General features: G+C 41.0%; 1 protein-coding gene across 1 annotated transcript in view; it reads left to right on the forward strand.

Annotated features, from left to right (window-relative positions):
• Positions 1-16031, forward strand: part of SLC39A8 (solute carrier family 39 member 8) — a 40015-nt gene extending 23984 nt beyond the window's left edge. Inside the window, exons 3-8 of the mRNA XM_050944453.1 lie at positions 2251-2420; positions 4156-4278; positions 5439-5606; positions 6958-7159; positions 7335-7519; positions 15488-16031. Of these exons, the coding sequence (XP_050800410.1) occupies positions 2251-2420; positions 4156-4278; positions 5439-5606; positions 6958-7159; positions 7335-7519; positions 15488-15637 (998 nt within the window). The 3' untranslated portion in view covers positions 15638-16031. The remainder of the gene's footprint in view (positions 1-2250; positions 2421-4155; positions 4279-5438; positions 5607-6957; positions 7160-7334; positions 7520-15487) is intronic.
• The last annotated feature ends 5240 nt before the right edge of the window (positions 16032-21271 follow it).

The following is a 21271-nucleotide window of genomic DNA, read 5'->3' on the forward strand; positions in this document are numbered from 1 at the left end:
CAGCAGTGCAAAGAACTCAAAGCAGCTTTTATACTGTACAGTTTTCTGGATTATCCTGCTGCTCTCATATAGTCCAACATAACGTTGACTGTGATTGTTTGTGGATGATTTTATGGTAGAATTAGCAGTTTATATGGACAACTGATTGTGGTTATACTGTAGAACTTCTTTAAAAGTGAGGTAAGAGGCAAGTTTGTGTACAGGCAAAACTTTTTTATATGCATGGACAATAAACCTCAATCTTCACAATTTCACATTGCATATAACAAAATCTGCAGTGCAGATTCTGGAACATTTATGGCACTGCTTTTTGTCACCTGAAATTATGCTCATGGTGCATGGGACTGAGCTTTTCCAAGTCTGATTCTACCCTTATCTGTCTTTAAAAGAGGCTCCTCTCACTTTACTCATGCACAATTTTTGCATTATTCAAGAGTCTCTAGTACTACTTTCTGAACTATTTGAAATTCTCTCTCTGTCTGTCACTAATGAGCCATCTTCTTTTCCACCTGCTAGTGTCACTTTCTTACAGATATAGAATGTCTGAGATTTGTCTGGCTTTTCACCTTTTCATTTTCATATGAGTTGTTGCACTTCTGTTAGCCCCATTAGCTTTCAGCTACATAGCACTGAGGGTGTCAGAGAAGCAGAATCTCTGCCAGAAAAATCCCTTCCCACAAAATAGCTGATGGGAGGGAGCAGAGTCCACCTGAAAATATCTCGCCTCTTTCTGAATGCACAGATGCCTCTCCACACAAACACTGCATGTTAGAGGCCTCAGTGGGTTTCAGGATTGGCATCAGGCCAGAGAGTCATACTGTGGAGGCAGCTGCTATACATGGTACTATCTCCTGTTGCTCAGGGTGGTAAGCTCATGGCCATAAGTGTACTGTGCTGTTGTAGAGGAGAAGCGACGGGCTGGCTCTCTGCATGAATTCCTCAGAGAATCGTAGATTTCTTCCCTTCTGTAAGTCAAAAGGCCTTTCAGAAGGGAATAATGCATTGGAAGCTTCACACCATGAACCACATGGTGTTTTCCATGTAAATTTCCCTCGTGGGTGTGGCATGAGTTAATAGGGCCAAAGTGCTTCACACACAGACAATATGTTAATATTTGATTAAACCTATTTTAGGAGTAGTTTAAACCTTCTCTGTGTAAATATGCTGTTCACTAAAACTTGCTCCAGTTATACAAGGCCTTAGCACAAGATTATTTTTGTAAATTATAAATATTCAATACTTTCAGGGCCAGATTCCCAAGATGGTGTAAATTATCATAGATCATTAATTAAAACAAATAATACTGATTTACACAAGCTGAGAATCTGCACCTTCCTTGATTTATTTCATTATTACATTGGATGTCTACAGAGAATGGCATCAACCACAGAGACAGTTACTCACAAGAAATTAAAAATAAAATGTCCACCCCACTCTCCCTCATGGCCCTGTTCCATTCTGTGTGTGTGGTGGATAGGATAGAGAGATACAAATATTCATATATATGCTCCATTCTGAGATATTTAGATACTACTTCCAGGTAGGACTTGACATGCAGAAACCATTTCAGAGAAGCTTACTATATCCTCCCCATAGAGGAACTTGGGAGAGTCAACAGAGGAAGGGAGCTGCAAGTCCCCACTACTAGGGATTTCCTACAAATCTTTCCCTCAGAGGGAAAGGATTATGGGATAAAGAATCAAGCAGTGCAGCTTTCCAGCCCTAGACATCTGTGAGGAAGGGACCTACAAGTGTTCTGTCTGCTTCTCGGCTCTCCAATGGCAAATGATATTCAAATGTAGCCATGGTGGCTAGCAAGATAGTCTTATTCCTATGTCATGACTACACTGGCCTCTGGTTTTGCATTTAAGCATTAGTCCCAGATTAAATATAGTAGGGCTAGATTCTCTGTTTACTTCAGAATAAAGTGGATTTGCATCAGTTGACAATCTGGCCCACCAAATCCTGGACTTCAGACCCCAGTGTGTTTTCAATCTTTGATGTGACTGGTTCCAGACAGGAACAAATTAGTTCTAGCATTTTGGTTTCCTTGTTTTTGAGAGTTCAGGTCAGGTCCTTTAAAGTCACACTGTACTTTTTACGATTTCTCTATTTGTAAGTTCTAAAATCAACTGCAGTTCAAACATGATTTGTGAACAGTTTTTTTATACTCATGTCAATTCATCTGTTAAAAATACATTGTGTATCATATTAAAACACTTGGTATTTCTGCTGTGCTCTCATTCACAGTTTGGGGGTTTGGGTTCCTTGCTGTGACTATCATCAACCTGGCATCTCTCCTTGGGTTGGTTTTAACTCCTCTCTTGAAGAAGCCATATTTCCCCAGGATTTTAACCTATTTTGTGGGCTTGGCCATTGGGACGCTCTTTTCCAATGCGATTTTCCAGCTAATTCCAGAGGTAAGGAACGGTATTCATTCTGGCTGTAGCACTTATCCATTTCCAAAGTGTTGTCATTTTTGAAGTGCACTATAGCCTGGGTCCTCAATATGTGGGTCATGACCCCTAGGGGAATTGTGAACACATTTCAGGGGGGCCTGACTACCATCTGTCTTTATGGCTAGATGGGTGGGGAACCCCCCTACTTTATTGTAACACGAGGGTGTGGCCTGGAAGAGATTGAGGACCACTGTACTACACTATGCTTCCATCACTGGAGAATGGTCCAATGTATTTTCCCCTAAGTTTATACTTTCTATAATTCTGAAGTTAACAAAATTACAACGGTCATCAATTTGTTCAACTTCTGTTTTGTATTGTGACTATACTGGTAGAAGGCTTAGGAATGTCTGTTGTAGTTCATTGTGTAGTAATATTGTTGCAAGAAGTAACAATAATGGAACCTTGTCTTACAAACTGTTAATAATGCAGTCAGTCCCACAGACAGGAAGGGGTCTACTCAAGTTAGTGTTAGCAGTCTCAGACCCAAGAGGTATCCACCAGGAAAACAGGCAACTTTTACTGTCACTGATCAAAGTGCTTGCAGTTCTTATTTCAGTTCATTGAATAAATATTAATGGAAAGATAATCTGAATCAAGGGATTTTATACAATAGTTTAAAAAAATGCCATGTTAACCATTGTTTTTTTAAAATATTGGACCTACATTTTCCAATAGGTATTTTGCTGACTGTACAGATACTTTTGTGTATGCCTGGTGTAGATATCTAAGTGCACATGCCAGCACAGTAAATTTTGTGCATCTAAATCAGGCACATTGATCCCTTGGGCAAGCTAAAGTGTTATAACTGAATTTGGTCCTCAGAATGCATGCTATTACTACTGGTGGCAATGAGAGCTGCACATGTATCTTTGAGGGTTAAATTGGGCCCTTATAGCCAAATTCTGCTTACTTTAAGCTGGTAAAATTCCCCTCCAAGTCTGTATCCTGACAGGTCCTCATGCAGGTAGACTTGTGCCCTCCCCACTCCCCCATTAAAATAACAGAAGTTTCTTCCTGGCTCAGTTTTAGTGGGGATTTTAGCTGTTAGGGAAATACCTGTTTCTTCCTCAAATACTATCATGGGTCAAGAGACTCAACTTAGATCAAATAATGGCAAACCAATATCAAAATTGCACATGTAGAGAAATACATTTAAATTACCTGTTGTGGAAAAAGGTTATAGAAACAGACACATTTATATATAATTTTCCACACATTTGGATTGTGTTTGGGATTTTTGTTCTTGCAACATTCTACCATCTAGTAATTAAAGTGACTTGTCATTATTTCATTTTAACCTATGACTATTGTGTACCTAAATTACTATTTGGAAGGGGAGGATTTATTTTCTATGCATGCAGCATCCAAAACAAAAACAATAGTTGGCAAATATATAATGGTTCTAGAACAGTAAATATTGCTTACTGGGAACAAAGCCTATTGAAGTAAATGGAGAGACTTTTGTGAGTGACTTCTACACTCTGTCTGTAAATTGTGCCATTTCAATACATCAGCCCAACTATTGATGGCCTAACTTAAAAGTTTAGGTTTGAGTAATAACGTAGGACCCATTAAAGCCAATGGGTAGTAGGAGACTCAGTCCTTCACAGGATCCAGTCCAACTAGTGTATTTTTTTTTCCTAAAAGTGTGTTAAGATTCATTAACTTGAATTGCTGTTACATTCTCTTCTAGGCATTTGGATTTGATCCTAAAACTGACAACTATGTTGAGAAAGCAGTAGCTGTGTTTGGTGGATTCTATATTCTCTTCTTTGTGGAAAGGATTCTTAAAATGATACTGAAGACCTATGGCCAGGTAGCTAATTGGACCGATGTATTTTGGTATATTTCAGCAAGTTACATTACCAGTAGGCTTTTTATATTACAGAATTGAGTTTTGGTTTGAAACAGCTGTTACATTTTTATTTGATAGTTGGTAGTTTGATGATATACAATATTTTACACAGATCTCAGTCTTACAACACCCCTCTGAGATACTTCGTTATACGGAGGCTCAGAGAGGCTCAGTAACTCAACCTGGCTCATGCAGAGAATTACAAGCAGAGTTGGGAAAAGAACCCATAAACTGAGTTTCCATCTCCTGCTCTAATCACTAGGCCACACTCTATTCACCCTCAAGGACCAAATCCGGTGAGCAAAGCCTGAATGAATGGGTTTTGCCTGGTGAAAATACATAAGGGCATTCTACCCTGGAGCCCTCCCTTGGGCACTCATGCAGATATTGTAGGGAGTAAGGAGGATAAGCAGATACAGCCAGACACTCCCACCCATGAAGGTTTTGGCCTAGTGACTCTACACTGACTGTGCTTTCACCTCACTGCCAATATCCCCACATCTCCTCCATGTTCCAGTGCAGAAACTTTAACAGGAAGTGTGGGTTGTGCACAGGCTCTCAATTTCATCCCCCTATCACACTGTATTTGTTGTCTTGTGTGCTCACGTACTGTCTACAGGATGTCTCTCAGAGCAAGGCATCTCAAACTTGTTCAGAGTTTAAATCACACCTCAACTGTCTGGTGTGCCTCCTCTTCTCCCTGGGAGATCCCTTAGCCCTATCTCCCCTGCTGTTGAAGATTACAACAGGGAGATGGTCCATGCAATTGCATAACATCCCTGTGGAAATTTATACTGATTACATACATGGAACAGGAACATTCAGTACTTGCTAATATATTTTTAGTTGTCTTTAGTGCAAATTAACAGCTGGAATTGAGAGGGGGAAAAGCACCACCTTGTGAAGAGCAAGCTTTCCATTAATGATCAGCAAATGCTCTGTGGACCACCAGTGGTCCTCTGACCAGTTTGGGAAGTTCTGCCTAACTGTATAATAAACACAGAAACATCTATATGTCCATCCAAATGGACAAGCTGATTTTTCTTGAACAGTGTGTTTAGACACATTCCTATTTTGTAGTCTGTATTTTTCTTTTTTTTGGTTTTTCTCTCCCCATTTAGACTGGCCACACTCATTTTGAAAATCATGAACAGAATCCTCCTCAGGCTAAGGGTAATCCACCCATACCATTGAAATCTGATAATGGGATAACATGCTATGCAAATCCAGCCATAATAGAGCCTAATGGAAACCTCAGTTTTGACACAGTTAGTGTGATCTCTGCTCAGGTATGAATATTGTTTTATTTAATGTATTGTTTCTCAGTTGGTTATATAAGCTTATCTAGGAAGAAGAGAGAAGCTTTTATAAACTGCTAGCTCACGACTCACTTGAGCAATATGAAAGTTATCTTGGCAAGGTTGCAGAGTCAGTGATGCTCTCTTTGTTAGCTGCCAAGTCAACACTAACATATGGCAATGTCAGCACAGGTAAGATCTGAATCAGTATTTTATATTCTCATTTACTAACAGCAAAATTTTAATTGTTCAGTAGCTTCTATCTTTCACATAGCAACCCCCTCCTTTTTTAATAGTTTATAATTAAACACTTCCTACAACTATTTTTGTAGTTCTCTTGTAATCAGAGGAATATGGTATTACATTGATGTATACAGACTGTGCTAAAGAGGAAGGGCAGTGTTTCTGTAACTTCAATATATATTGAACTATCCATTTCAAGTGCTAGCACTAGTTAATTGATTTCCAAGAGCCTTCATGTACAAATGTTGTTGTTTATAAATGTAGTAGCACAATTACTGTAAATTGTATGTGCAAACACCTAGGAAACCACAAATTTTTCAAAGGAGACAGTTTATTTTGTGCTTTATCTACCTGAAGGGGTTCATTACTAAATGGTGCCAGACTTCTGTTTCTACTTCTGGGATACAGGAGTGGGTCCTAAATGTCCATACTCAGCTGCTCTGCACTAGGCTGTGTTTGTTTTTTTTAAAACTTAGAACCATTCAGCAGCACAGTGAAAATTACTTACTGGCAATGATATTGAACATGCCCCCCTTAGAAACTGATTTTAACCCCAGGACGTGACTTGCAGGGCCCAAACTTACAAGTGAAACAATCTACGATGCTCCTGGATGGCTATCTAAGTTTTCTATAGGTGCCCATCAGCAGGGTATCTGAATGCCCAAGTAAGAATTACAAGGACTGGTAATATGATAGCCCCCTTTCATTTCAAATTAAGTGGTTTGAAGCGAGAGTGAGTGATGGCTTTTAGTACCCTATGTGAACTCCAAGTTTGTATTCTGTCTAATTTTTCATGGATTGGTAGTGAATTGTAAGATCCACTACCCTAGTTCTCACCCTTGGTGTTTGTCTCAGATGACCCAAGGGCTAAATGGGCATTGAGATGCCATTTCACAGTCAGAGTGGTGATCCCTCCCCATTTGGGTCAAAGTGTGTGCAGCTGCTACCTGTTCAGTGTCATTTCTGGGGACAAAGAACTTGGGTCTTCATAACAATTAGTACTTTACCCTGTAGCACCGCTACATTAAAAAAGGGAAAAATTCATTGGCTTCTTTGCAGCTGTTTAATGCTTCACATAATTGCTACATTCTTTCTGTAGGAAGAGAAAACCCAAAGCTGCTTATGTTTAAAGGGACCCACATTGTCAGAGATTGGAACAATTGCCTGGATGATCACGCTGAGTGATGCTTTGCACAACTTCATTGATGGTCTGGCTATTGGTGCGTCCTTCACCCTCTCTCTGCTTCAGGGACTTAGTACATCTATAGCAATCCTATGTGAGGAGTTTCCTCATGAACTGGGTAAGATATTTCCATTAAGTGACTTGTCAGTCATGTTAATGCTGACTGAAAATGTTCTTCAGTATTTACACGAAAGAGGGCTGGGTTATAACTTTCATACAAGTTACAAATCTCCTTTCAAACCTTCAGAAAATCATCACTTAACATCCTCTCCCACCCTTTTTTTTCTCCCCAGGGGATTTTGTCATTTTGCTAAATGCAGGAATGAGCACCTACCAGGCTCTGTTTTTCAACTTTATTTCGGCATGTTCTTGCTACATTGGTCTGGCTTTTGGTATATTAGTGGGCAGCAACTTTGCTCCTAACATTATCTTTGCAATAGCTGGCGGTATGTTCCTGTACATTTCTCTGGCAGATATGGTGAGATACAATTTCATTTTATTTATTTATGCATGCATAGGAATATAGGCATTTCCACAGAGGAACTAAATAATGGTTCATTCACTACAATTTGGTATTCTGCCCTCTGAACCAGATAGGGGGATGTGACTGACTTCCCTGTGGTGCAACTGGGAAGTGGGGTACCGCTGAGCTCTGTCTCACTAACCTGGCCCCCCTCTTAAGCTGTGAGGTCATGACAAGCTGCAGTTCTCTCCAGGTCTGCAGCTAGGTAAGGGCAAGTTACATGAATGCTTCTCCTAGCATCTTGTGAACTAACAATAGAGAGGCTTCGACCAGTCCCCCCCAGAGTAGGAGCCCAGAGCTGTACTTGTCTTGCCCTGGTCAAAAGCCTGACCAGTATAAGTTTATTTCCCAGTCCACCCCTCCCTCAATGTGGAGAGGACAATGCACCAGCCCCTGTTCCTGAGCAGATTTCCCCTTGCACTTCAAACACATTGTTTTAGGTAAAAAAAAAACAACAGGTTTATTAAGTACAGAAAGATTGATTTCAAGTGATTGTAAGTAAAAGTGTACAGATCAAAGTTGTTAACCAAGAAATAAAACAAAATCACAGTCTAAGCTCTATACACTAGACAAGATTTGAATCAAGCAGTGTCTCACCCTGATAGTGCAAACATATCACAAGTTTTCCATACACAGGCTAGAAATCCCTTCAGCCTGGGACTATATCCCTGGTTCAGTCTTTGTTCCTAAGGGGTTTCCAGGTGTTCACTTGTAAGTGGAGTGAGGCCAAGTGATGTCACTTCCTCCGTTTTTATAGCTTCCTTCATGTGGAGAGAACTTTTATTCCAAACAAAGTCCCAGCCCACTTTATGGAAAAGTACAAGCATAAGATAGAGACCAGTACTGCATGATCTAGTCACATGCCCTAGCATACTTCAGTGACTCATAGAAAAGCCATTACCCCCATACTGGCTGAAGCATCCATGGGAAAGACCATCAGGTGAACATAAGCTTCTTTTATGGCCTATTGTGTTTCTTAATGGGCAACTACTTTGGATGGTTCTTCCACAATGTGCTGGCTAGTCTGGATATAAACTGCTTTGTGGGTGTCATTCCAGGAGCAAACACATTTGAAGTATTGGTACATAGTCAATATTAATAGCTTTAGATACAATGACAGCACATAATCATGAATATCCTGTTGGATTGTAACAGATCAAGACTTTCAGAATGATACCTTACAAGGCATACTTTGCACAAAACATATCAATTATATCACCATGGTAAAAATATGGGGGTGTCAGGCTATTGCTTTGGGGCACAGAATGTCACAGCAAATATATCAAAGTGAAAACCTTCTTAGTGCTCCTAACCAACTGTGCAACACTATGACTGGAGAAAAATTCTCTTACCCTAGCAGCAATCTGTATTAAGGAAAAATCCTCTTGTAAGGTTGGAAACTGAGTACAAATCCACCCAAATTTATACATATTGAGACAGAATTATTGTCACTTATAATTTGATCATATTTATGCCAGACAAAAAACAGATAAAGGTGGAATAGGTAGGGGCTCAGGTTACTGAGTTCCAGGGTACCAGGAGGCATTTCTGCATTTCATGATGATTGTCTCAAGTCTCTGGTCTGGTATTTCTGAGACTTGAGCCTTGTTCACTTGTACCTTTTCATATTACATATTCATTAGCTTTCCTTCACTCAACATTAAGCATTGTCTTATGTAACTTTTACAATATGAACGTGCAAGCTTCAATTTACAAAACTTTTGCTCTCTGTACTGTTTTCATGTCTTCGTTATCTTACTCGTGTTTTTCCAATATAGAGACTTACCTGATACACACAATATAATGCTAAGAAGAAGTTAATTAGCATAAGTCCTCTAACACAACACCACCTTTGTCCTGTCAGCTGTAAGCATTATTGAAAGAAGTCTATGTAAGAGAAAGAATGGCAAGAGAAAAGCTAGGCCAAAGCCTTAGCAGAGGTACTATACAAACTCATTCACTATACATAATCAAACTATTAACATTAAACTAACATAACCCCCCCCTTTTTAAACTATTCAACAATTCTTTATATTTCAGTACAAGTTTGTATGTATATCATGAATATTATCCTACATCTTTCATTAACTGTTAGTTGAGTAGGAAAGTTATGAGCAACAATAACCTTTGAGGTCAGCATTAAGTTGTCATTTCCAGGGGACTTTTTACTCCAACTCTAGCATCATGCTTTAAGTTATTAAAAAGCCTTGTCAATAATCTCACCTGTTGCATTTTGAGGTGCTTTTTATTCAGTTTAGGGCTTTGATAGTGAAGTGTTCCCCAGCCCTCTTATTTGTAACTACTACAGCTAAAAAAATAAGAATGGCACAAAAGCAAACATCAGCCATGAGTGAAGACCCTCCCTTTCATACTTGCTGATTCAGTACAAATGTACTAACCTTCGCCTTCATAATAGGCTCCATGGCCTACCTATTTCATAAATAAGGTGTTAAGGCTGGGGAGACAGATAAGTTTTAGACTGGGGCTTGTGTTTGAGAGCTGCAGTTTGGACTCATTAGCATCAAAGTTGTGAGCTTTTATCATGATCATAGAATATCAGGGTTGGGAGGGACCTCAGGAGGTCATCTAGTCCAACCTCCTGCTCAAAACAGGACCAATCCCCAACTTAATCTTCCCAGCCAGGGCTTTAAAACCTCTAAGGAAGGAGATTCCACCACCTCCCTAGGTAACCCATTCCAGTACTTCACCACCCTCCTAGTGAAAAAGTTTTTCTGATATTCAACCTAAATCTCTCCCACTGCAACTTGAGACCATTACTCCTTTTTCTGTCATCTACCACCACTGAGAACAGTCTAGAGCCATCCTCTTTGGAACCTCCTTTCAGGTACTGATGGCCCCCCAGGTTACACAAATCTGCACTTACAGAAAAAGTTCTGTAAGCTAGAAATAAGTTGTTGTGGGGGTTTTTTTATTGTGGGGGGCGGGGCGGTGCGTCATTGTCGGGTATACGTTTCCGACTTACGCAAAATTTGAGTTACAGAAGGCGTTCCGGAACTGAACGCTTGCGTAAGTTGGGGAGCGTCTGTAGCTGAAGGCAGCTATCAAATCCCCCCCCTTCTTCTCTTCTGCAAACTAAACAATCCCAGTTCACTCAGCCTCTCCTCTTACGTCATGTGCTCCAGCCCCTTAATCATTTTTGTTGCCCTCTGTTGGGCTCTTTCCAATTTTTGCACATCCTTCTTGTAGAGTGTGCGGCCCAAAACTGGACACAGTACTCCAGATGAGGCCTCACCAATTCTGAATAGAGGGAAATGATCACATCTCTTGATATGCTGGCAATGCCCCTGCTTACACAGCCCAAAATGCTGTTAGCCTTCTTGGCAACAAGGGCACACTGCTGACTCAGATCCAGCTTCTCATGCACTGTAACCCCTAGATCCTTTTCTGCAGAACTGCTGCCTTGCCATTTGGTCCCTAGTCTGTAGCAGTGCATGGTATTCTTCCGTCCTAAGTGCAGGACTCTGCACTTGTCCTTGTTGAACCTCATCAGATTTCTTTTGGTCCAATCCTCTAATTTGTCTAGGTCCCTCTGTATCCTATCCCTACCCTCCAGGGTATCTACCACTCCTCCCAGCTTGGTGTCATCTGCAAACTTGCTGAGGGTGCAGCCCATGCCATCCTCCAGATCGTTTATGAAGATATTGAACAAAACCGGCCCCAGGACCGACCCTTGCTGCACTCTGCTTGAGACTGCCTGCCAACTAGACATGGAGCCATTGATCACTACCCGTTGAGCCTGACCATCTACCCAGCTTTCTGTCCACCTTTTTTTCCATTCATCCAGCCTGTACTACTTTAACGTGCTAGCAAGAATACTGTGGGAGACTTTATCAAAAGCTTTGCTAAAGTCAAGGAATAACACGTCCACTGCTTTCCTCTCATCCACAGAGCCAGTTATCTCATCATAGAAGGCGATTAGGTTAGTCAGGCATGACTTGCCCTTGATGAGATTTTAAATCACAACATTCAGAAATCTTGTTAACTACCATTCATAAACATCACTGTCTTGGGCTCAAATCTTGCTAGACCAGCTATTCTCCTGAAATGGAACTGAGTTTTGAACCACATCTGTTCATGCAGGTTCGCAGCCCAGAGTTCAAACCTGAAGCTCCTCCAAATTCCCAGAATTTGAAGGGCCTCAGAGCAAGGTGACAATTTTGGTCCACCTCCAGCTACAACCCAACAAGATATGATTGCACAGGTAGCAGTTGAGGCCATTTTAGAGTCAACCAGCACACCGAGAGTCCTTCAAACTCACAATAGCTTAGTAACCTCTACAAGAACAATTTAACTCCTGAAATGCTTTAATTTCACTCCAAATGCTCTTTGATATGAGATCATAAATGTAACATGAATATCATGCAAAAATTCATGAATTTTCCTTACATTTAGAGTAGCTCAGCTTAAAACAATTGTTATTAAACCCATTATATAGAGAACACCCTGTCTCCATATCTATTGCTCTTCTGTTTTTAGGTTGTCTGTTACAATTGTATCTGAAAAAAAAAATTATGTGAGTGCTCTATACAGAGGTCTGATTTTCCACTTCTCTCCTGATTTTCACACTCCTCTGTCTAGAAGCAGGTAGGATTAATTAGAACTTCATTTCTCTTCTTGTTCTTCTCTCCCCTGTTCTGAGAGCAGGCAGAGCAGAGCTTTTGTTAGTGACTTGCACTTGTGGGTGAGAAAGAGCGCGCGCGTGTGTGTGTGTGTGGTGGGGGTGGGAGAAGGACTTGCACAGTGATGGGATTACTTCTGAGAAGACTGTCTTCTGCTCCCACTAGTCTTAACCTGTTTGAGGGGATTGCACTTGCCTTGGGAGGTCATGAAGGGAGAGGCAGTTTGAACTGACTTAATATCACCCCACTGAGAGTTTTGCAGAAAACAAACACACACCACAACCAACCAAGACTAGAACTTTAAACTTGATTCAACAGTTGACGGTAGCCAGTGCCATGACTTGAAGATGGGATGAGAAGCAGCAGCTCCTGGGCTGTCTTTGTCAGCAAGTGAACTGCATTTTGCACCATTGAAGTTTAGTGATTTTGGATTTATTCCCAACTACCCAGGTTGCAATAAGTGAGCCTGGCAGTCACAAATGAATGGATCACTGTGTTCAGAGGTTTGTGTCTGACATGATAGAAGGTCATCTGGACAAACAGGATAGGGCATTGTCTCCTGGCATGTTGTAGGTTGAAATGAGCTTCTCAGTTATTTTGGTGTCTTGTATCAATTCCATGCGGCATTGTAAGTTGCATACTTTGCATGGTGGGGTAGGCACCCTATACTGATGGTGTTGTCTAGTTCTGAGAAGTCTCTCTCTGTACCCCACTAGCATTAGTTCTGGGTTTTTTTCTCTGGGTTCAGCTTCAGCCAGCTGCTCCTCATCTAAGATCTGATGATGATCAGGTGCAGGATAGCTGGAGGTGGTATAGTTTACAGGTGAGGTGACAGGGATAAATAGCCCACTATCATCCACATACTCCGGGCATTTAAAGCAATAGCACCTGATAATCTTCCCCTAGGGATTTAATGTAGACATTCCATAAGGTTGAAAGGAGCATGGTGGAACTTTAGAGCCTAGGCCCTTGGTTGCAGAAGTAGTGTTAACCTTTGCTATCCTCTGGGTGCGGTCCATTAGGAAGGATGAAAACATTTGGGGGTACTGCTACTAAGCCAGTCCTGCAGTATCTCATGATGTAGGTTTCAATTGCTGCAGAGAGAGAGAGAGAGAGAGAGAGGAAAAAAAAGTTTGACTGGCAGTGCCAGGACAGACAGACATTCATCGGGACATCTGGTATCATTTCCATGTCATACTCTCAGCTGAAGCCTGATTGGGAAATTAGCTCTTGTTAGGCGATATGAGGATGCCTTTGATCAATTTAGAAATAATCCATCCCAAGGAAAGGCAAGTTAGAGTTTATTTGCCTGTAGTTTGCCAGGTCAGTGCAGTTGGGAGTAGTTCTAGAACAACAACATTTTTCAAGGTAGGTAGTAGCCTACTTTTCAAAGAAGGAGTTAATAGCCTGTGTTATTAGAGAGCCTAAATGTTCACTGCTGTGAAGTATGATTCAGAATTATAGGGAGTGGCTCATAAGGAAGGAACTATGTTCAGAATCTCCTGCTGTTTGAATCGTCCTTAAAGGAGGCATGGCATTATCTATTCCATGCTTGTTTGTTTCTTCCACACGACTTGGTCAGAGAAGGTGGATCCTTCTTCAACAGTTTGTGGAGGAGCTTGGGGGTTCTGGAACACACCACAGGTTTAAATTAAACAATGTACACTCCAGCTCAGCTGGACATAGACTTCGATTTAGCTATGGCTGATGAGAAAGTGGCTGTCTCTACAGGACACTGGAGCAAGTCTGAAGGAATTTCTTGTCCCAGAGACCTTCATCTTCAGGTGTGTTTTAGCTAGTGGCTGCTTGGTCTCATTCCTTCAACAGTTCCTGTATTATTTGGCCTGAGAACCTGGGAGATTAGTGGAGGCAGTGTGCATGCGTAGGAAGGGAGGTGCTGATTAGAAGCCAATATCACTAGCGGTGGATATTTTGTGATATAGCATCGTATTAGGTCATCAGTGCCTTGACTATCTGGCTGTGTAAGAGACAGGGCCAGCTCTAGCCTTTTCGCCGCCCCAAGCACGGCGGCACGCCACGGGGGGCGCTCTGCCACTCGCTGGTCCCGTGGCTCCAGTGGACCTCCCACAGGTGTCTCTGGGGAGGGTCTGCTGGTCCCGTGGCTCCGGTGGACCTCCCCCAGGGACACCTGCGGGAGGTCCACTGGAGCCGCCTGCCGCCCTCCTGGCAACTGGCAGAGCGCCCCCTGCGGCATGCTGTCCCAAGCACGCGATTGGTGTGCTGGGGCCTGGAGCCGGCCCTGGTAAGAGTACTGTGGAAACTTACTAAGAAAGTTTGGCCTTGTTATGTAAGAGGAAGTGTTCTGATAACCATTAGCAATAGATGGTGGTCTGTACATGGTAGCAATATAATTTTTGTGTTGGCTTTATACATATCCACATTGAATATAAGGTTCCATGTGTGGCCACAGGTGGGTGGAACCTGAAAGCAGCCTATAGTTGATAACATGGATGTGAGGAGCTCTAGATTAAAGGGAGTGTTGACATGGGTGTTAAGGTCTCCTGTCACCTTTGATGACAGTCTTCATTGAGTGCTAGGAAACTCAACTAATTCTATAGTATGTTGCTTCAGTCTTCTGGTCCAGCGTGTTGAATTATACTTTCTTATGGTTACATGAAACTGTTTGATTAAAAATACATCAATCTTCCTTTATTAGAGCCTGTCCCTGTAGTGCATTTGTACCTTAGGTGAAGGGATAAATCTCACCACAGAGTCATTGCTCTTTCTGCCCTGATTCACCACCAGCTTATCAATGCACCTAGACACTCACTTAGGTGTTCCAGTTCTGAAAGGACGTGTGCATTTTCAGTTCTACTGTATGAGTTCGTAGCTGTGCCCCCAGAAGCCTTATTTTGCATTCCTCAAAAGAGCCTAGAGAGGTGTCTGACTGCAGCAGTGCTTGAAATGACAGACCACAACATCCTTTTTATTCTAATTGTGTAACTTGGCAAGATGGCAGCAGCTGCTTGTATTAACATCTGGCCTAGTAGATGGATCCCCATTAATTCCTGATGTCATATGATTCAGATGTGGATAACATCTCTAGATTACAGTACAGGAGAATTGACCACCATTTCAATTTTCCCATCATTGGTGAAATGGTCCCTTTGACCTATCCCTACCACCACCTCTCCTTTCTATTAGGTTTAAGATCCAAACACAGCTATAAAGTACAAAATAAAAATCACCGTCAAGATGCTCAGTTACATAGTCTACCACAAGATGGCAACAGTTACCTAAAAAATAAACCTCTCTCTCCTAGTTCCCAGAGATGAGCGACATGCTGAGGGAGAAAGTGACTGGAAGGAGAACAGATTTAACCTTCTTCCTCATTCAGAACGCTGGTTTACTAACAGGATTTGCTGCTATACTGCTGATTACTGTGTATGCAGGAGACATTGAGTTGGAATAATGAGATTCTGAAGATGGCACTAATAACGAAGGATATTAGTAAATTAGAAATGGAAGAACTCTTGAAATCCATAAAGGGACTTTAAATTAATCTACCTGGTTTAAAACAATGACCCTGTTTTCTTCTGCAAATCACAGAAAGTTAGCCTCTTCTTTTAGGGTTCCCAAATCAGTCCTATAAAATGGGCCATCAACTTCTGAGTATTACAAGCAATGGATTCAAACACTTGTGAAGGTGTCAGATGTACCTGCACAATGGTAAAAAGAGGATGTTACATTCAGTGGATGAAGCAGGAGGCAGCTATATGTATTCCATATGACTTGGATTTAAAAAAAAAAAAAAAGTTTGCCAGGATGGAAATTAGTACAAAAAGAAAATAGTAAGGTTCATACTCTAGCTTGGAAACTGCCTGCTTTCATGACTTGTGTTGCAGGGTTTCCCTGTAAGCATATAAAAAAACGCAAATGATTTCAGAATAGATATAAATGATTCTAAATTCTAATTAACACTGGAAGGAAAGATGCAGTAATGCTTTTGATCTTTTCTCTTTAAGTGCATTAAGATTGTGGATTTATTTTGAGAACAATTTTTTAAAAGTAAACCTTGTATTAAATTTGACAATTTATGAATTCTGTAATGTTTTAAAAGGATTGTGTATTTAAGTTTTACAAATACTTTGCCTTGAAATTTTGTTTTTATATTCAGACATATATCAAGTTCCATAGATATTACTCTGGGGGGAAAAATCAAATTTTTGGTTTAGCTTTTGTAAGGTCTCATTGCCAACATTGTCAGCAAACAAAGGGTTTCTGTAATGAGTAGTTTCCTTGTACAAAAGTTCAGTGTAGCAAGGAAAATATATTTTTGAAGGACCAATCCTGCATTTCTTGGACTCTCAAAACATGAATTTTTATTGCATCAGTTTTCCAAAATCATGCTTGCAAGAACCTATTTTTAAAAAAACAAACATAACAGGCCTGGTATTGTGGGTTGGAGATTTTCCCACCTCACTTCCTACCTGTAGAGACTGGACTTTTCCCCATTTGTTAAAATATATCTTTGAGGCAATAAAATTGATTTGAATATTTTAATTGTATCTTGGTTTATAATGACATTATATAAATGTTATATTTCAGGGTTGCTAAAAGATGGAACAAGTTTAAAGCAAATTTCATGGGAATGCTAAGTGTTATTGGTTAGGCTTGATTTTAGAAATATATATACAATCTAAATATTTTGTACGGTGTGCTATAAAAACTGTATTTATCAGCCATCCAAATTTCAGGTCTCTGGAAGGAAAGGTATATGGACATCACCCAATATTCTCTCTCTCTCCGATTTAAAAAAAAAATTCTATCTGTTGGCTCCTTTGGTTTTATTTCCTTCTACTGTGTGTGATGAGGACAAGACAGAGCGTGCCTGCATAGTGATCAGTCCCTGGAACAGCTGCAGTTTTTATGCAGGTGATCATTCCCCATTGATCAAATTATATACTCATATAGCACTTTTCATCCATGGAGCCGAAGACACTTTGCAAAGGAGATTAAGTACTGTCTCCATGTTACTGGTGAGGTAACAGAAGGTCACACAGCAGGTCAATGGCAGAGCCAGGAAGAGATCCCAGGTCTGATTTACAGTCTAGATTCATAGATCCAAGGCCAGAAGGGGTCACTGATCATCTAGTCTGATCTCCTGTATAACAAGCTATAGAATGTCTGTAAAATTGTTCTTGGACCATATATTTTAGAAAAAATTCTGATCTTGATTTAGAAGTTGTCACTGATAGAGAATTCACCACAACCCTTAGTTGTTCCAATAGTTAGTTACTCTCACTGTTAAAAATTTACATCCTATTTCCACTCTGAATTTGTCTGGCTTCTGCTTCCAGCCATTGAATCATGTTATACCTTTCTTTCCTAGATTGAAGATGCTTTTAAACATTTGTTCCCCATGTAGATACTTAGACTGTAATCAGATCACCCGTTAACACTCTCTTCCTTAGGCCCAAAGAGCTCAAGCTATTTAACATACAACTGTAAGGCATGTTTTCTAATCCTATAATAATTCTCTCCTTTGCCAACGTCCTTCTTGAACTGTTGACACCAGACCTGGACACAGTATTCCAGCAGTGGTTGCACCAGGGTCAAACAAGAGGTAAACACACCTTTACTTCAACTCTAGAGTCCCCTGTTTATACATCCAAGGATTACATTAGGGCTCATGTCTGCAACACTGCACAGGGAGCTCATGTTCAGCTGGTTATCCACCAAGACCCCACAATCTTTTTCAGTCACTGCTTTCTAGGATGTGGGACCCCCCTTCTGCTAAGTATGGCCTATATACTGAACCACACTACTGCCTACAGCTGGAATATAACAACTTAACCAAGTTGCTTGATTTAATTCAGTTCTGTGTGATAGCAGGGCTAGTCATTTGATACAAGTACATGTTATTCCCCCCCCCCCTCCCCTCCCTGGGGGGAGGGATAGCTCAGGGGTTTGAGCATTGGCCTACTAAACCCAGGGTTGTGAGTTCAATCCCTGAGGGGGCCATTAAGGGAACTGGGGTAAAAATCTGGGGATTGGTCCTGCTTGGAGCAGGGGGTTGGACTAGATGACCTCCTGAGGTCCCTTCCAACCCTAATAGTCTATGATTCTATGAAAAGCTGACAATTTAAGATTGTGGGTGGACACTTCCCATTAACCCTCATGTTGGAAACATGGAAATAAAATCAAGGGAAGAGACTTGTACATTTCTTTCCACTTTTACATACTGCCTACAACACTGTCAATAATACACTCCAATGCTCCTTAAAAGCTTTCATTTGGTCCAACAGATTCCTGAAAACAATATGTACCTCAGCTTCAAACCTGACCTCTAATACAAAGCCTTAACAGTGACCTCGTATGCTTTTATATCACATATCAACAGATCAGTACATCTGTCACACAATCCATGCACCTGAGATGTTCCACCTTGACAGTGGCCTCAGCATGTCTCTCTCATGATGTGTTGGCACTACGCTAGATATGTGGATCCAGCTTGCTGCCATGTTCACAGTTATGGCTAAAAAGCTTAAGAGGCTCTGCAGACAAACACTACCAACTGGCATGTGCAAAGCGACAATATGGACAAAAGACAGGTCCCAGATTTCCTCCAATAGGAGTACAAAGTGGGACAAGCCCGTGAAAAAAGTGTTGAGATTTTTTAACTTATTTTTTCTGTACCAATTCATTTAATGCACCTGTTAAACTGAACTTTTCACTCCACCTTAACTATGGAATCATGATCAGTGCTACCATGATTTGGGCAATGAATGGTCACCTGTCTACTCAGTGTTCTCTCACTCTGGTAGGTGGAAGATTAAGCATGTGTATGTTCTTACACACACCTCTACCCCGATATAATGTGACCCGATATAACGCGAGTTCACATATAGCATAGTAACCGTGGGGCTCCAGCAGCAGGGCTCAGGTGGTGCTTTAAAGGGCCCAGGGCACCCTGCAGCAGGTGGAGCCTGGGGCTCTTTAAATCTCTGCCCGAGCCATGCTGCTGCTACCCCGGAGTGGCAGCAGCAGGTCTTGGACGGCAATTTAAAGGGCCCGGGGCTCCCCGCAGCAGCTGGAGCCCTGCCACTGCTACTCTGGGGCTCCAGCAGTGGGGCTCGGGTGGTGATTTAAAGGCCCTAGGCTCTTTAAATCACCACTGGAGCCCTGCCACCACTACCCCAATATATTGGGGTTTCACCTATAATGTGGTAAGGATTTTTGGCTCCCAAGGACCATGTTATATCGGGGTAGAGGTGTACTACTTACACAAATACAAAAGTTACATTTCAGCAAAGCTTTTCCTATTGAAATTACTGGTGTCATCATCTTTAGATATACTAATAGGTTTACATATTTAGAGGTCTTACACACTATTAAAAGTTTCTAGTTTTGCCTGATCATGAATTTTGAGTTGTGTGAATTCTCATAAATCTTAGCAGGGACAAAAGTTTTAGAAAAGAGTCAAGTTTCTCACCTGTGCAATCCTAAGGAAATGAAAATTCAGTGAAGTCAACAGGGTTGCACTAGTGTATTTTGGCCCCAGATATGCTACTGTAACTTAATTTGGTATTATATGATTGTGTACAGCTTTAGCAAACATGGTCATTAAATTGGTATTTAAAATGTCCAACAGACATTTTGAATTCAAATTGTTCCTTACAATAGTCAGTCAAACAGCTTTTTAAACAATCCAAGAATTGCCTTGGAATCCAGTTTGTCTGCAAAGTAGACAGTAAGCAATTTATAACATGAATGAGAAAGGCAAAGGAGCCCCCCTCTACAGATGAGTAGTAATCTGGTCTAGGATGATTACTAAATGTGGCAGATCAACCTCAGATATTCGGGCTGAACAAACCACCACCACTTACAGCAAAAACACCGCTGTCATGACAGAACAACATGCTGATTGGTCACTTGCTAAGGATTCTACTCAGAATTCTTTACTTAGGCTTGCTCCCATTGACTTCAATGGAGTGAGGACTGAATAAAGGTGGAAAGATTTGGCCCTTAGATAAGCATTTATTTACAGGAACATGTTATTTGAGAAGAGAGAGACTAACTTTGATTGTCAGTGTACAAACTGATACCAATCTACACAGTATGAGAAGACCAAATCTAGCTCTTTGTTACATTAATACTCCCTACCCCACCATACCCCAGTTGATTCCAATGTGAGTTGTGTACATTTATACCTAGTGGCAGATTGTGGCTCCATTATAATGGAGCCACAAGATTCACAGAATAGCATAGCTGCCTTATCAACTCCGGCAGTACCTGATGCTTGTTCTCTCTGTAGAGTTTAGCGGAAACTCCCTCCACCATCTCACAATTCAGTATATATCGGTTTGACAAGTTAAATGACCATGGCTAAAATCAAAAGCAAACAGAAGGCCTCATGGCAGCTAGAGATAGATACAACAAATGAAGCATCTGCCCACACTTTGGTTACACAATGTGTTTGGGATTTAATTCCCAATACATTTACCTTCTTATACCTATACAGTATCTTTACACTTATTGCAATCCATAGAAAGAATGTGGCATAATTACATATTGACTCAATTGTGTAAATTTAACTGAGCAGCAAGGTGGCTGAGGTAATATCTTTTTTTGGGCCAACTTCTGTTTGTGTAAGCTCTAAAGCTTGTGTCTCTCACCGAGCTCTTCTTCGGGTCTGGAAAATGTGCTCAGAATTTAAACTAGTGATTGTTAGTAACAAGTCGGATAATGGCATCTGTATCCAGTTCTTTATCTTGTGATCCAGTCTTGTATGGGGAAAGGGATATTTGCCAATATCTTTGCTTGATTTTGAAGGAACCACCCACTCAAGTTAAAAATCTCCAACTTGCTTTCAGATCTGGTTCCTTCCTGTGCTTCACATGTAAAATATTTCTGTTTGGATTGTCCTTGTGAAATCCACTATGAATAAAATTCTGGTACCATAATTTGTATAACGACAATACTCAGATCTTTATATATAGTTCTTTTCATCAATAGATTAAAAAAATTAAAATGCATAGAGGAGGGTAAGCAGGGCTGGCTTTAGGAAGTGCGGGGCCCAATTCGAACAGTTTCGACGGGGCCC

The sequence above is a fragment of the Gopherus flavomarginatus genome, chromosome 3 (genome assembly GCF_025201925.1).
Source record: "Gopherus flavomarginatus isolate rGopFla2 chromosome 3, rGopFla2.mat.asm, whole genome shotgun sequence".
NCBI lineage: Eukaryota > Metazoa > Chordata > Testudines > Testudinidae > Gopherus > Gopherus flavomarginatus.